The following is a 12,501-nucleotide window of genomic DNA, read 5'->3' as shown; positions in this document are numbered from 1 at the left end:
ACCAATTCCCTGCATTGTTTTTTCCAATCCATACCAATGCTCATGCTGAACCTAATAGTCTTTCTAGTCCTTTCTCTCATGTATCCAGCTTCCCTTAAATCCACATTTTTGTGGGGAGGAGTTGAGACAGTGATAATGCTTTTAGACCAGTTATCCACAGGAGTAGTCAAAAGCCCTGGGGATACAGTTTCAATGCCAAAATAATAGGTGGATGAGTTTAAAAATCAATTAAAGCCAGAATTAAAAGCCAATCTTTGTAATAACTATGAAACTATCACATTTATGGAAGCAAACCTTACCTGCTTTGGCCCACATGCAACTCAATTCCTAGGAAAATGACCTAGAAAGCCACTCAGTCCAAGGGCAAATCAGAAATGGCCAAACTCACCCACATCCCATAAAGAAAAATTCTCAACTCTTCTGACAGATTTCCACATTACATATATCCACCAGACAAAGTTGTCCAGAAGTTGCATTACTGATGAGCATTTCTCTCTAGTTTTAGTGTCTTGTAGAATTTGAAATCTACACTATCTAATTTCTTTGAAAATATAAAAGGCCTCTATTAAGCCATGCACAAACCTTCTATTAAGGAAAACAGTTCCATTCTGTTCAATTCTTCTGATAGATATAGCCTTTCACTTCTGTATCACTTCAAATGATCATTTTTGCAAACTTAGTGCCTGAATATCTACTTTTAATAATAACTACATCTATATTCCAAATCTTCAGTTCCACTACTCATTAGCCAATAACTGAGGAGTCTGTGGGCATTAATATATACCTCAATGTTAAAGCTGACTGACCCATTTACACCCATGTTTTTCTGTATTTTATGCCAGCTCTCTTCTATACTAACTTGCACTCCAATGAGACATCATCCTCAATTTGCAAAAATACATCCAATTTCAGACTCATTCATATAAACAACAGGCAAAAAATCGGAACTGAATCTATGGAACAGCACTTGCCAACTTGAGAAAGTGCTTTAATCCCTTCCCTACCCACTCATCCACCCCCCCCCCCCCCAACAACTTCTTGGCCCTAACTCCACCTTGGCTTTAGTCCATGTGATTTCTTCAAAAGATATGTTGGAATCCAAAATATAATCTTACCTCCCCTTTAATCATTCTTCAGAGAACTCTGGTAGATTGGTTTTGGGGCAATATTTGTTTTGAATAAAATCTTACATTTCTATATTAGCTTAAGATCTCATCCCTAACTCCCCCCAAATACACACATGCAATCCATCTGAACTATCAATTTTAGCTTTAAGTTTGATTAGTCAAATTTTTGTTTAGAAAATCTTAAATGGCTTCATTCTTTGATTTCATAAATGGAGCAGTAATGAGTGACATTGATAAGTTGGTAAAACAAATAGGGTACAAAGTTCATGAACTCAATGCAAATTAGAGAAAAAGTGATCAGTTCAGAAAAAAGGTAACTAACCTATATCTCTACAAATGTTGATATACAAATCATCATCATCAGGAGAATCAACCAAATAGCCTCCCGACATCTTTATGAGTGGATTCAAATCACGTTTCCTTCCAACTTCATCTATGACGTAACAAGGAACCTTAAAGAGTTAATTTTAAGTGAACATGAATAAACATGCTTTTAAAGTTCAATCAAGGAACATCTGTCACATCAAGAATAAATATCTTAATTAAAACCATGAATTATCATAAAAACAAACGAATAATAATTTGATGAATGCACATTCCCTGTACGATCCTAATTCATTAGCTTCATTCTGAAAACTGATACTTAGTTGCTATGTTTTCCCATCTAATGAAAAACAATAGATAGAAAATGAGGGGAGTTGGCCTTAGATATTCAGACTTACTGTCCCAAAATACATTTGAGAATATGCTCTTAATATGACAATTTTTAAAAATTGGAGTTACTTAAAAGGCTCAGTGAGCAATTTAAAGAATTTGCTTCAAAACAAAGTTTGTTGGAAATCACTTTTGCAGATCTGTCCACTTCAATTTACTAATACTTCTTAAAAGGATCAATTGAAGCCTACTGAACATGAACTATTAACAGCGAACAACCTTAGTGAAGTGAGGTTGTTTGCTTTCTGAACCATTACAAAAACAATTACAACTTGCAAGCTCAATTAGCCACTGGAGAGTCACCCACAACACTACGCATGGCTGTGCAAGTGATGGAGTAAAATGTCTGACAGGGCCAAAAAACTTTTTTTTCAAATTAGATGCATGACTTTGGATCTCAGAGGTAGAGAAAGCACACACCCCAGAATTTGAACAGAAAGAGACTGCTGCCTGATGACCATGCCTGGGTGGATACAATATTCAAGGTCAAACTACATTGAATGAAGCATTGTATGTAGTCATATTTGCAAACTAACTTGTTTCTTTGGATGTGACTAAAAAAACTATTCCTGACTAATTCTTGTGAGTGATAAAAGTAATAGACAAGGAAAGAGCAAGCAATCAAGCAGAGATGATTGACAGCTGGCTCTTAGAACAGTGCAAGCTCACAGGTGGCACAAACCAGAGAGGAAATCTTTAATTATCGTGTGCTTATATATCACCGTACTAGCTACATGGCTACCCATCCTCATCAGAAGTAACACAAGAAAAATTCTCAAAGAGGGCGATGTCAAAGTTGTATAAGATACTTGTCAGATGGAGCATTGTATACAATTGAGTACCACATTGCAGCAAAGACATGAATGCATTGAAGAGTGTGGAGAAGTGATCTACTGAAGTGGTTGCAGGAATAGAAATTGCAATAATGAAGACAGATTGAAATAGTTTGGTCTGTTCTCCTTGGAGAGAAGGCAGCTGAGAGAATGTGATAAAGCTTTTCAAAGCCAAAAGCAGGTTGATGATGCAAATGGATATGGAGAACCTGTTTCCACACACAAAAAAGAAGAAGAAGAGGACATAGTTTAAGGCGATGAGAGAAAAAAAACTCAGCAAGTAGTTAGGATATGGAATGCACTGCCTGGAAATGTGATAGAGGCTGGCTCAATTGAGGCGTTCAAGTGATTAGATTATATTACAGTATGGAAACAGGCCCTTCGGCCCAACAAGTCCACACCAACCTGCCGAAGGGCAACCCACCACATTTACCCCTTACCTAACACTACGGGCAATTTTAGCATGGCCAATTCACCTGACCTGCACATCTTTGGACTGAGAGGAAACCGGAGCACCCAGAGGAAACGCACGCAGACACGGGGACAACGTGCAAACTCCACACAGTCAGTTGCCTGAGGCGGGAATTGAACCTGGGTCTCTGGCGCTGTGAGACAGCAGTGCTAACCACTGTGCCACCGTGTCGCACATTTGATAATTATGATGACAAACATGTAAGGGTACAGGGAGAAAGTAGATTGGCACTAGGTAATTATGCTCATTTGAAGAGCCAATACTGACATGGGCCAAATGGCACCTTCTTGCATCATTACAATCGAGTGTGAAATGCTATGCAGTCTGAGTTTGTATGTAATTTAGCGTCTGTACTTCTGATTTCTTTGCAAGGGATGACTGCATAAGGTGGAGAAAATAATCAGTTTCTGCAATACAATTGACTAATTACAAAAGAGAATGAAAGGAGAAAAATCAAGGTCAATGTAAAATATACAAGTTCATATTTTTGCTTGTGGTAAAAACTAGGTACACAAAAAATTTAATCTATAATGCGGAAAGTCAAACAAACAATCAAGGTTATTTTCAGAGCCGTTTTAGTCATTTCAGAGGCAGGCAGAGTTCTGTATTTAGATGGTCATCACCTACAGAACTCAATCCTTTATCTGAGGAGACTTGTAGCCATTAGATCGCCACAGGGACTGAAGCAGAAGGAGATAGGACCTAATGGACAAATGGGGCACAATCTTCAGCTAATCAACGGATCAAGGAAGATCAAATGCAAATGCTGGAAAACCCAAGCAAGTCAAGCAGCATCTCAGGAAAGAGAAATTGTTAGCATTTCAGGTTAAAATTTCTAACCTATCCCAGTTCTAAAAGGTTTTGAGCAAATGAAAAGGGGAAGAGGGAAGGGTGAGGAGAAGGGGATTAAATGACAGGTGTTGGCTCAAGGCCAAAAAGGAAGAGATGATCTAGTGACATTTCTTTGCATACTACTTCCTGCAACATTAAAAGCTACTCATGATTCTTGGCGAAGTTCCTCTATCCAAATCCTTCAGTTCTTTCCTTATCCCATTATCTTTGGACTTGCACTATTAATTCTTTAATAATCCACTGTCTTTCACAAATTAGACCTTCTACTTTGTTCTTTATCTCTATCCTCCACTTTCCATTTGCTGAAAACTAGTTGCATGTCCAACTTTTGTAATTCTTTTGTAATATAGTAAGCACATTTTAAATTAAGTTACATTTTAAAATAACTATAGTAACTGCTCTGCTAGGCACTTACACCTCTACGTGATAACTGAAGTGAGAAATAAAAAAGTGACTAGCAATAATGAAGGATCCTCAAGTCCGATAGCTATCTGAAATATCACAATTCGGGTTCAGCCACTTCATCACAATGAACTTGAAAGTGCGATTTTGTTAGTTCAAAAATACGCAAAAATAATGCTGAATTAAATAGGAACACATTTAATTCAATCGCATATACTTATCACCAATAGGAGTAGTTCAGGGAGCATCATTCACTCCCCTGCGAGTTTTACATCATTACTTATAGCCCCAATTCAGATTTTAGCAGATCAAGAATATGCCAACACGTGGGCTACTTGCATTTACCTCTTTTTGGGGGTTGAAGGTGCTCTTCTTGCAGGCTACAAAAGTCTTCCATTCAAAGTAATGCACACATTCGGAAGTCGCCACAAATTCTGGGCTACCCTGATTAAAGAAAAGAACAATTGCTTAAAACCAGCAGAATGACGTTGAACTGGTAGCTTCTTGGTAGCAAAATTTAAAACACAAGTCAGTAATAAGCAAACAGTAAACAAATTAAATTAATGTCTGCAAATGAATAACAAATCTTTCAAAGTGTGAACAGTTCTCAAGTGAATGGGGTGTTCTGTAGCAAACTTCTACGCTTTAAAAATCCAACACGCGCACACAGTTTCCAATCAAGTTCACAATATTCTTCCATTGGAAGATATTCCTTGGCTCAATTATATCTAGTTATTATCTGCACTCTAGCTGGGAAGTTCGTTTCAACATTTTCCATGCTAAAAGGAACTATAAACAAAATTGCTATATCGAGTTCAATAATTTGATTCAGGTCATTTAGTCAACATGGTTACTACAATTTATAATTATTTGTCTAGAGAATCTCAGTACTGGGACAGAATATTTCCTGTTACATTGCACCACAGTACAAGGCCAAAATAGTCCAAGTTCAGGTCATTTACTCATTTATTGAATAAATGCAAACTTTCCCAGCCGAAACGCTCTAATGGATTCTGCAGGAGGCTAATTAGCAACTTAAATTACAAGCATTGTACATTGTGAACTCATACCCATTTAAATTAGGTTGATTTTTTTTGCACAATTTCCTAACTAAAGGCAAAATGGATTCTGGAAACTTCAAAATAGGAAACATGGATAAACAAGATCACCAACTTGAAACACTTGCTCTGCTACACTTGCTGTATAGCCCAAGCATTCTGATTTTCTTTAGAAGAGTTTCATGTTGAACAATTACATTCAGGTAATTGTCAAACTATCTGCCTTGGAGATCCTATATATTCAGTCTTGATGGAAGCAATTGGCTGCTCAAATTAAAAAATAATTGTACTTTACATTTGATTGGAAGGACAGTAAAAGACAAGGTTTTGTCTGTCATTTCTAAAAAGCACCACTCAGTCATATAGCATGGAAACAGACCTTTTGGCCCAATTGGTCAGTGTGGACTATGTTCCCAAACTAAACTAGTTCCACCTGCCTGCGTTTGGCCCATATCCTCCAAATCTTTCCTTTTCATGTACTTATCCAATTGTCTTTTAAAATGTTGCAACTGTACCTGCAGCCACCACTTCCTCTGGCAGTTCATTCCACACACTAACCACTAAAAACAAGTTGCCCCTCATGCCCTGTTTAAATCTATCTTAAAAATATGCCCCATAATATTGAATTCCCCCAATTTTGGGAAAACATCTTTGTTTACTTATCTATGCCCCTCATGATTTTATAAACTTAAGGTCACTTCTCAAGCTCCTATACTCCAGTGAAGAAAATCCCCGCCTATTTGTTACTCAAACCCTTCATTCCAAAATCCTAGTACTTTATTTCCCCCTGAACCCTGCAGGGTGCAGGAAACAGCCTGACTGGTGCATCCTTTGAGGGATCAGTTGATATCATTAGCACCTGAATTGGGGGGGGGGGGGGGGGGGGGGGTTGCGGTGGTGGGGAAGGGTACTGATAGCTCCTCTGGACTCCGAGAGGATAGCAGGACAAGAGGGGTTCAGAGAATATTAAGAGATGGAGAATTACTTGCCTACCTCACCTCATCTCCCTTTCACAATCCTTACAATGTGTATCTAAACAGACCGCAATCAAGTGCAACCCTGTCAACTGATGTCCACTAGTACTTTCTAGCTGCATGTATACGGACATTTCTTCCTCACTTGTCAGGTTTTCACCCACCTAATCAAAAAATACATGCCGGTGTGCTAAGTATAACACTCAAGGCAATTGAGATCAAACATCCTAAATATCTGCCTGGTTTACACAACTCAGTGATATGTGGTGCATTTACCCAGAGCCATCAGGAACTAGTGCATTACCTTGGTTAAAAGAAATCCAGTGGTGATAGCATATTTTACAAAACTTCAAAATGAAAATACATTTAAATTTGATGGTCTTCAAAACTTAAAATTAAAAACTTTGAACTTCAATGCTGTACAGTTCCATTTCTACACAAATGCACAGAAAAACTGCTTTTGAAGAGATACATGCAAGCTCCACATACACACAAAATTTAATGAAGTTAATGAACGGAGAAAAGCAAATACCTTCAGGGAATGTACAAAGACTGTAATGTTTAATTTAACATCTCATTTCAGAAAACAGTAAAGTGAGCTGAGAATGCAACAAGTTATCTTAAAAATGCTTTGAGTTCTGAACAGCCTATTTTATTTCATATTTTGAAGTGTGAAAATCACAAGTACGTACTCCACTGCTGAGAAACAATGCACTCATGCCCAGCTGCTTCCCATTTTCAGAAAATGGGTTTAAAAGTAAAAGGTCTCACAATAGATTTACTCCAATGTCTAATCCGGACATAACTTAAAACCCTAAATTTCATATCAGGTATGTTTTGTACAGGAGCCAACAAAAACAGACTTTTACTAGTTTTGGAAGTGCTACTATTATAGACTTGCACAAGGGCGGGGAGGGGGAGGAGAAATCAAGTAAAATCCGTGACACTGATTCACTTACTCCCACAAACCCTACATCCTTCAGCATGATAATCAACTTCAAACTGTTGTAAGGGACCACATTTTCCTTTTTGCACTATAAACTGGATGGAAGTCAGATACTACTAAAATACCAGGAGAGTTGCACAACCTGAAATGTAAGTGTTTTACATATTATGCTGAACAGGTTGTTCTAGTGTAACAACTATTTCATCAACACAAATTGGCTATAATGTGACTGATTAATTGTTTGGATGCTGTTTGGAAAAAGGGTATAGCAATTTTCTGTAACATGCGGTTGCAGAGGAACACACCCATCATATTATAACAGAACACACTGCACAAGATTACATTTGTTTTGGAGTATGAGAATGTTATATTATTGAGAACACCACCAGGAGTCTAAGTTAAAGAACTGCCTAATGATAATATCTCAGACTGAGCTGCTGTTGCTAGTGTTGTGTGTTGCTGGAAAAACAGGTCAGGCAGTATGAGCAAAGAAAGAAAAACGATGTTTCGAGCCAGAGACTATCAGAATTTCCAGCAACAACTCTGATCTGCAGACCTCACTGTCCCCTGCTGTTGCTACAGACCAGCAAGAACAGTACAGCCAGAAATATCCGAAGTTAGCAAACAAATCCCTCCTTGCCCACTCCCCATCACCCAGAGAGTGTAAAATTCATTAGGTTTTCTGTTTTCAAAGAAAAATGTTTCAAATAAGACTTGGGCCTAGCCAATCAGTTAATAAATTAAAGAATGACAATTGGTCTGCAAACAGCATGTATTCTTGGAGAGGCAGCTTCAAATATGTAACCTTTGACCCTGTTATACAACAGCACTCTGCAGGACCAGATACACCTACTTCACAGACAAAGCACCTGTTTGTCAAGGATGGGACCACGTACTAAATATTTAACCAAGTAACAAAAGTCAATCTTAATCCAAATAACCCTGAAAATGAGAAGAAAGTAAGGATTACAGATATTGGAGTAGTCAAAAAGTGTGGTGCTCAGAAAGCACATCTGATCAGGCAATATCCGAGGAGAGTCTAATTTGAGCATGAGCTCTTCATTAGCAAAGCTTATGCTCAAAACGTCGACTCTCCTGCTTCTCAAATGCTGCCTGTGCCTCTTCCAACACCTCACTTTTCAACCCTCAAAATGGCTGTTTCAGTAAAATACAAACGTTTGAATAAGTTAGGAGCACAAATTTTATTAGTAAAAAAATGAATCCTTTAAAAGAAAACCTGTTTTAACAGAAAGTCATTTCCATTTAGACAAATTTCATTAGTCAGTTCTGCCGTAACGTGACTTGGATTAATGTGAATTGGTTGCGACGCAATTGGGCGAGTAGGGAATGCTGATTCTAAAGCACGAACTTTCAAAGTATGCATTGGCTATAATGCGATTGCATCGCCAACACTACGTGCTATTTGTATTGCGAGATTTTTGTATAACGTGGGATCGCACAGGAACACAACTATAATGTTCTGGAAGAACTGACTGTATACTGAAAAAATCAACAGGTCAGATTTGCAAGTGATACTAGGCGAATGGTTTCACACACCACATCACAAAAGGATACCAATCAATGCTATCCTTTTTGTGCAGATTAAGGTGGCATTCTACAGGGATCTCTACACTAAATAGCAATTTAGATACATTATCCCCTTGACTCCAGTATCTGTTACAACTCTTCAGAACAAAAATATATTTCTCAGTCTGTGGTACTACCAGTTGCTGGAATTTTTTTTAGTTAATGTCATTGTTGCCATAACCAGAGCCTTTTCTGTTTGTTATTCTAACCTTCCATCGCAGACCAATGGAGGCTGCAACAATGATAAGTCATGAACTGATATTTGCCTTATTATGTGCAGAGTTCTACAGCAATCTAATGAAGAAAGATCATCTTTTCATCTGTGCATACTTAAAACTACCTGCAAGAAAGGAAATTGCTTGAACTGTACAGAACTTCAAATCCTTAGACAGTAAGGCATTTGACAAGGTTCCCCATGGGAGACTGCTTAGCAAGGTTAGATCTCATGGAATACAGGGAGAACTAGCCATTTGGATACAGAATTGGCTCAAAGGTAGAAGACAGAGGGTGGTGGTGGAGGGTTGTTTTTCAGACTGGAGGCCTGTGACCAGTGGAGTGCCACAAGGATCGGTGCTGGGCCCTCTACTTTTTGTCATTTACATAAATGATTTGGATGCGAGCATAAGAGGTATAGTTTGTAAGTTTGCAGATGACACCAAAATTGGAGGTGTAGTGGACAGCGAAGAGGGTTACCTCAGATTACAGCAGGATCTTGACCAGATGGGCCAATGGGCTGAGAAGTGGCAGATGGAGTTTAATTCAGATAAATGAGGTGCGCTGCATTTTGGGAAAGCAAATCTTAGCAGGACTTGTACACTTAATGGTAAAGGTCCTAGGGAGTGTTGCTGAACAAAGAGACCTTGGAGTGCAGGTTCATAGCTTCTTGAAAGCGGGGTCGCAAGTAGATAGGATAGTGAAGGCGGCGTTTGGTATGCTTTCTTTTATTGGTCAAAGTATTGAGTACAGGAGTTGGGAGGTCATGTTGCGGCTATACAGTCCAGAACTAGGTTTAGGGTGAGAGGGGAAAGATAAAAGAGATCCAAGGGGCAACTTTTTCATGCAGAGAGTGGTGAATGTGTGGAATGAGCTGCCAGCGGGTGTGGTGGAAGCTGGTACAATTGAAACATTTAGACCATAAGACTTAGGAGTGGAAGGCAGGCCATTCGACCCATCGAGTCCACTCCACCATTCAATCATGGCTGATGGGCATTTCAACTCCACTTACCCGCATTCTCCCCGTAGCCCTTAATTCCTCGAGACAACAAGAATCTATCAATCTCTGCCTTGAAGACATTTAGCTTCCCGGCCTCCATGGCACTCTGCGGCAATGAATTCCACAGGCCCACTACTCTCTGGCTGAAGAAATGTCTCCACATTTCTGTTCTGAATTGACCCCCTCTAATTTTAAGGCTGTGTCCACAGGTCCTAGTCTCCTCACCTAACAAAATTTCCTAGCGTCCACCCTTTCCAAGCCATGTATTATCTTGTACGTCTCTATTAAGTCTCCCCTTAATCTTCTAAACTCCAATGAATACAATCCCAGGATCCTCAGCCGTTCCTCATGTTAGACCAATTTAAGAGGCATTTGGATGGGTATATGAATAGGAAGAGTTGGGAGGGATATGGGCCGGGTACTGCCAGGTAGGACTAGATTGGGTTGGGATATCTGGTTGGCATGGAGGGGTTGGACTGAAGGGTGTCTCAATTCTGTACATCTCTATGACTGTTTTTGAATACCTGCCAGAAATGCATAAGGTCTCATGTGAATAGTGCTTTGGTTTTTATTACACAAATTCAAAAAATTGATCTATTGTATAAATCCACATCTGCAATGTTCACTTACCAATTGTACTAAGCAATCTCTATTCATCTTAATTAGGAGGGGGTGGGAGAGGCAGACTTTTCATGCTAACCTTTCTTGCCACTGTTTCTACACTGAAGTAGCTTTCACAAAAGATGAAAACAGCTTGAATACTAGCTCTTAAGTTCAATATAAAATTCACATGACATACTGATATTGTTAAACATAATCTGTGATTTTTAAAGTATCAGCCTCAATATCCTACTTGAATGTTGCTTGATGTTTTAAACCAGCATGAAGGTGATACAAACATACTCACCAATGTTTTTCCACATAAAAAATTAATGCTGCTTTGGACAGTCTGATTAGAGTTCTGTTTTGTACATTTCTGGGTGGTGTTGTACTCAATATGATGTACTCCTCTGGTCCGGAGTGCAAAATCACCTAAAATGAGGGAACAGACATGTTATCTAAACGGAGTCTGTCGGACAGATTTGGCTACTACCTTACTTTCCATTTACCTGGAATCTTGAAAATTAAAAGTGAATTTGGTCACCGATGCAAGGTTCAACACAGGGGTCAGTTCAGTTTATTTCATCTAAAATATGCCCATTTGAGTGTTCAATGAGAATCAATATAAAAGACAGCTTTAAACTAAATAGTTCAAGTAAATAGTTTCAGCTTCATTAGGGCAGGTAATTCAACTGTGTGGCCCAGATATTGTACAAAGGTTCTTTTTACTGTTTATACACAAGACTAAACAAAAAAGTTAAGTGAGGAGAAACTGCTTTCACGGAACAAAGCAAGAGATACATATAACAAGAAAAACAGAGGCTCACATCAGTCTTGCAATGTCGTCTGAACTCAGGATTGTCATTCTTTTGGTTATAGAAAATCAAACTGTAGCTTTCTTAAACAGATGAAATTCATGAGCAATATGGGTTAAGTACATCCAGTAATATTTGACAAGTAGTCTTTAGCAAATGCAAGCAATTTTTGAAGAATACTTAAATGGATAGAGGAAAATGTTGATGAGATGACAGGGATTTTCAGACATCATTCAGTAAGGTTTCACAAACAGAGGCATAATCCAAGGAAACAGAGGTGCAGTTATGTCAGTTACATGTTAGATTACATTAGATGCCCGACAGTATGGAAACAGGCCCTTCAGCCCAACAAGTCCACACTAACCCTCCGAACAGCAACCCACGTAGACGCATACCTCTACCGTATATTTACTAATGCACTTAACACTATGGGCAATTTAGCACGGCCAATTCACCTAACCTGCACACTTAGATTGCGGGAGGAAACCGGAGCACCTGGAAGCCCATGCAGTCTCGGGGAGAACATCTGTGTGGAGTTGCACAGTCATCCAGGACAGGAATGGATCCCAGGTACCTGGTGCTGAGTGACAGCAGTGCTAACCACTGAGCCACTGTGCTACATAAGGCGGCAAATGGAAAGGCTGTATATTAATCATGGGTGACTTTAATCTTGTAAAATTGGCAAAAATCAAAGTGGCAGAGGTATCAAGGAATAATTTATGAACACTATTCAGGACAGTTCCCTAGAACAAAAACGTGGATCCAAATAGAATGGGAAGCTATTTTGAATCTGGTAATGTGTAATAAACTAGGTTTAAAAAATGGTATCAGAGTAAGATGTAATTGTGTATAGTGACAGTTACATGACAGAATTCACTCAGTTTCAGAGTGAGAAACTAGTCTCAGAA

The 12,501-nt window shown here is 38.8% G+C and overlaps 1 protein-coding gene across 1 annotated transcript in view; it reads right to left on the bottom strand.

Annotated features, from left to right (window-relative positions):
- The window catches only part of igf2r (insulin-like growth factor 2 receptor), a 207,495-nt gene that overhangs the window by 162,230 nt on the left and 32,764 nt on the right, over positions 1-12,501 (bottom strand). The window contains exons 3-5 of the mRNA XM_072581192.1: positions 11,086-11,210; positions 4,746-4,844; positions 1,450-1,579 (exon numbers count right to left, since the gene is read on the bottom strand). Of these exons, the coding sequence (XP_072437293.1) occupies positions 1,450-1,579; positions 4,746-4,844; positions 11,086-11,210 (354 nt within the window). The remainder of the gene's footprint in view (positions 1-1,449; positions 1,580-4,745; positions 4,845-11,085; positions 11,211-12,501) is intronic.

Source organism: Chiloscyllium punctatum, chromosome 11 (genome assembly GCF_047496795.1).
Source record: "Chiloscyllium punctatum isolate Juve2018m chromosome 11, sChiPun1.3, whole genome shotgun sequence".
NCBI classification, from domain to species: Eukaryota; Metazoa; Chordata; class Chondrichthyes; order Orectolobiformes; family Hemiscylliidae; genus Chiloscyllium; species Chiloscyllium punctatum.
The sequence above is the reverse complement of the archived record's forward strand: the minus strand, read 5'-3'. Positions and strand labels throughout refer to the sequence as shown.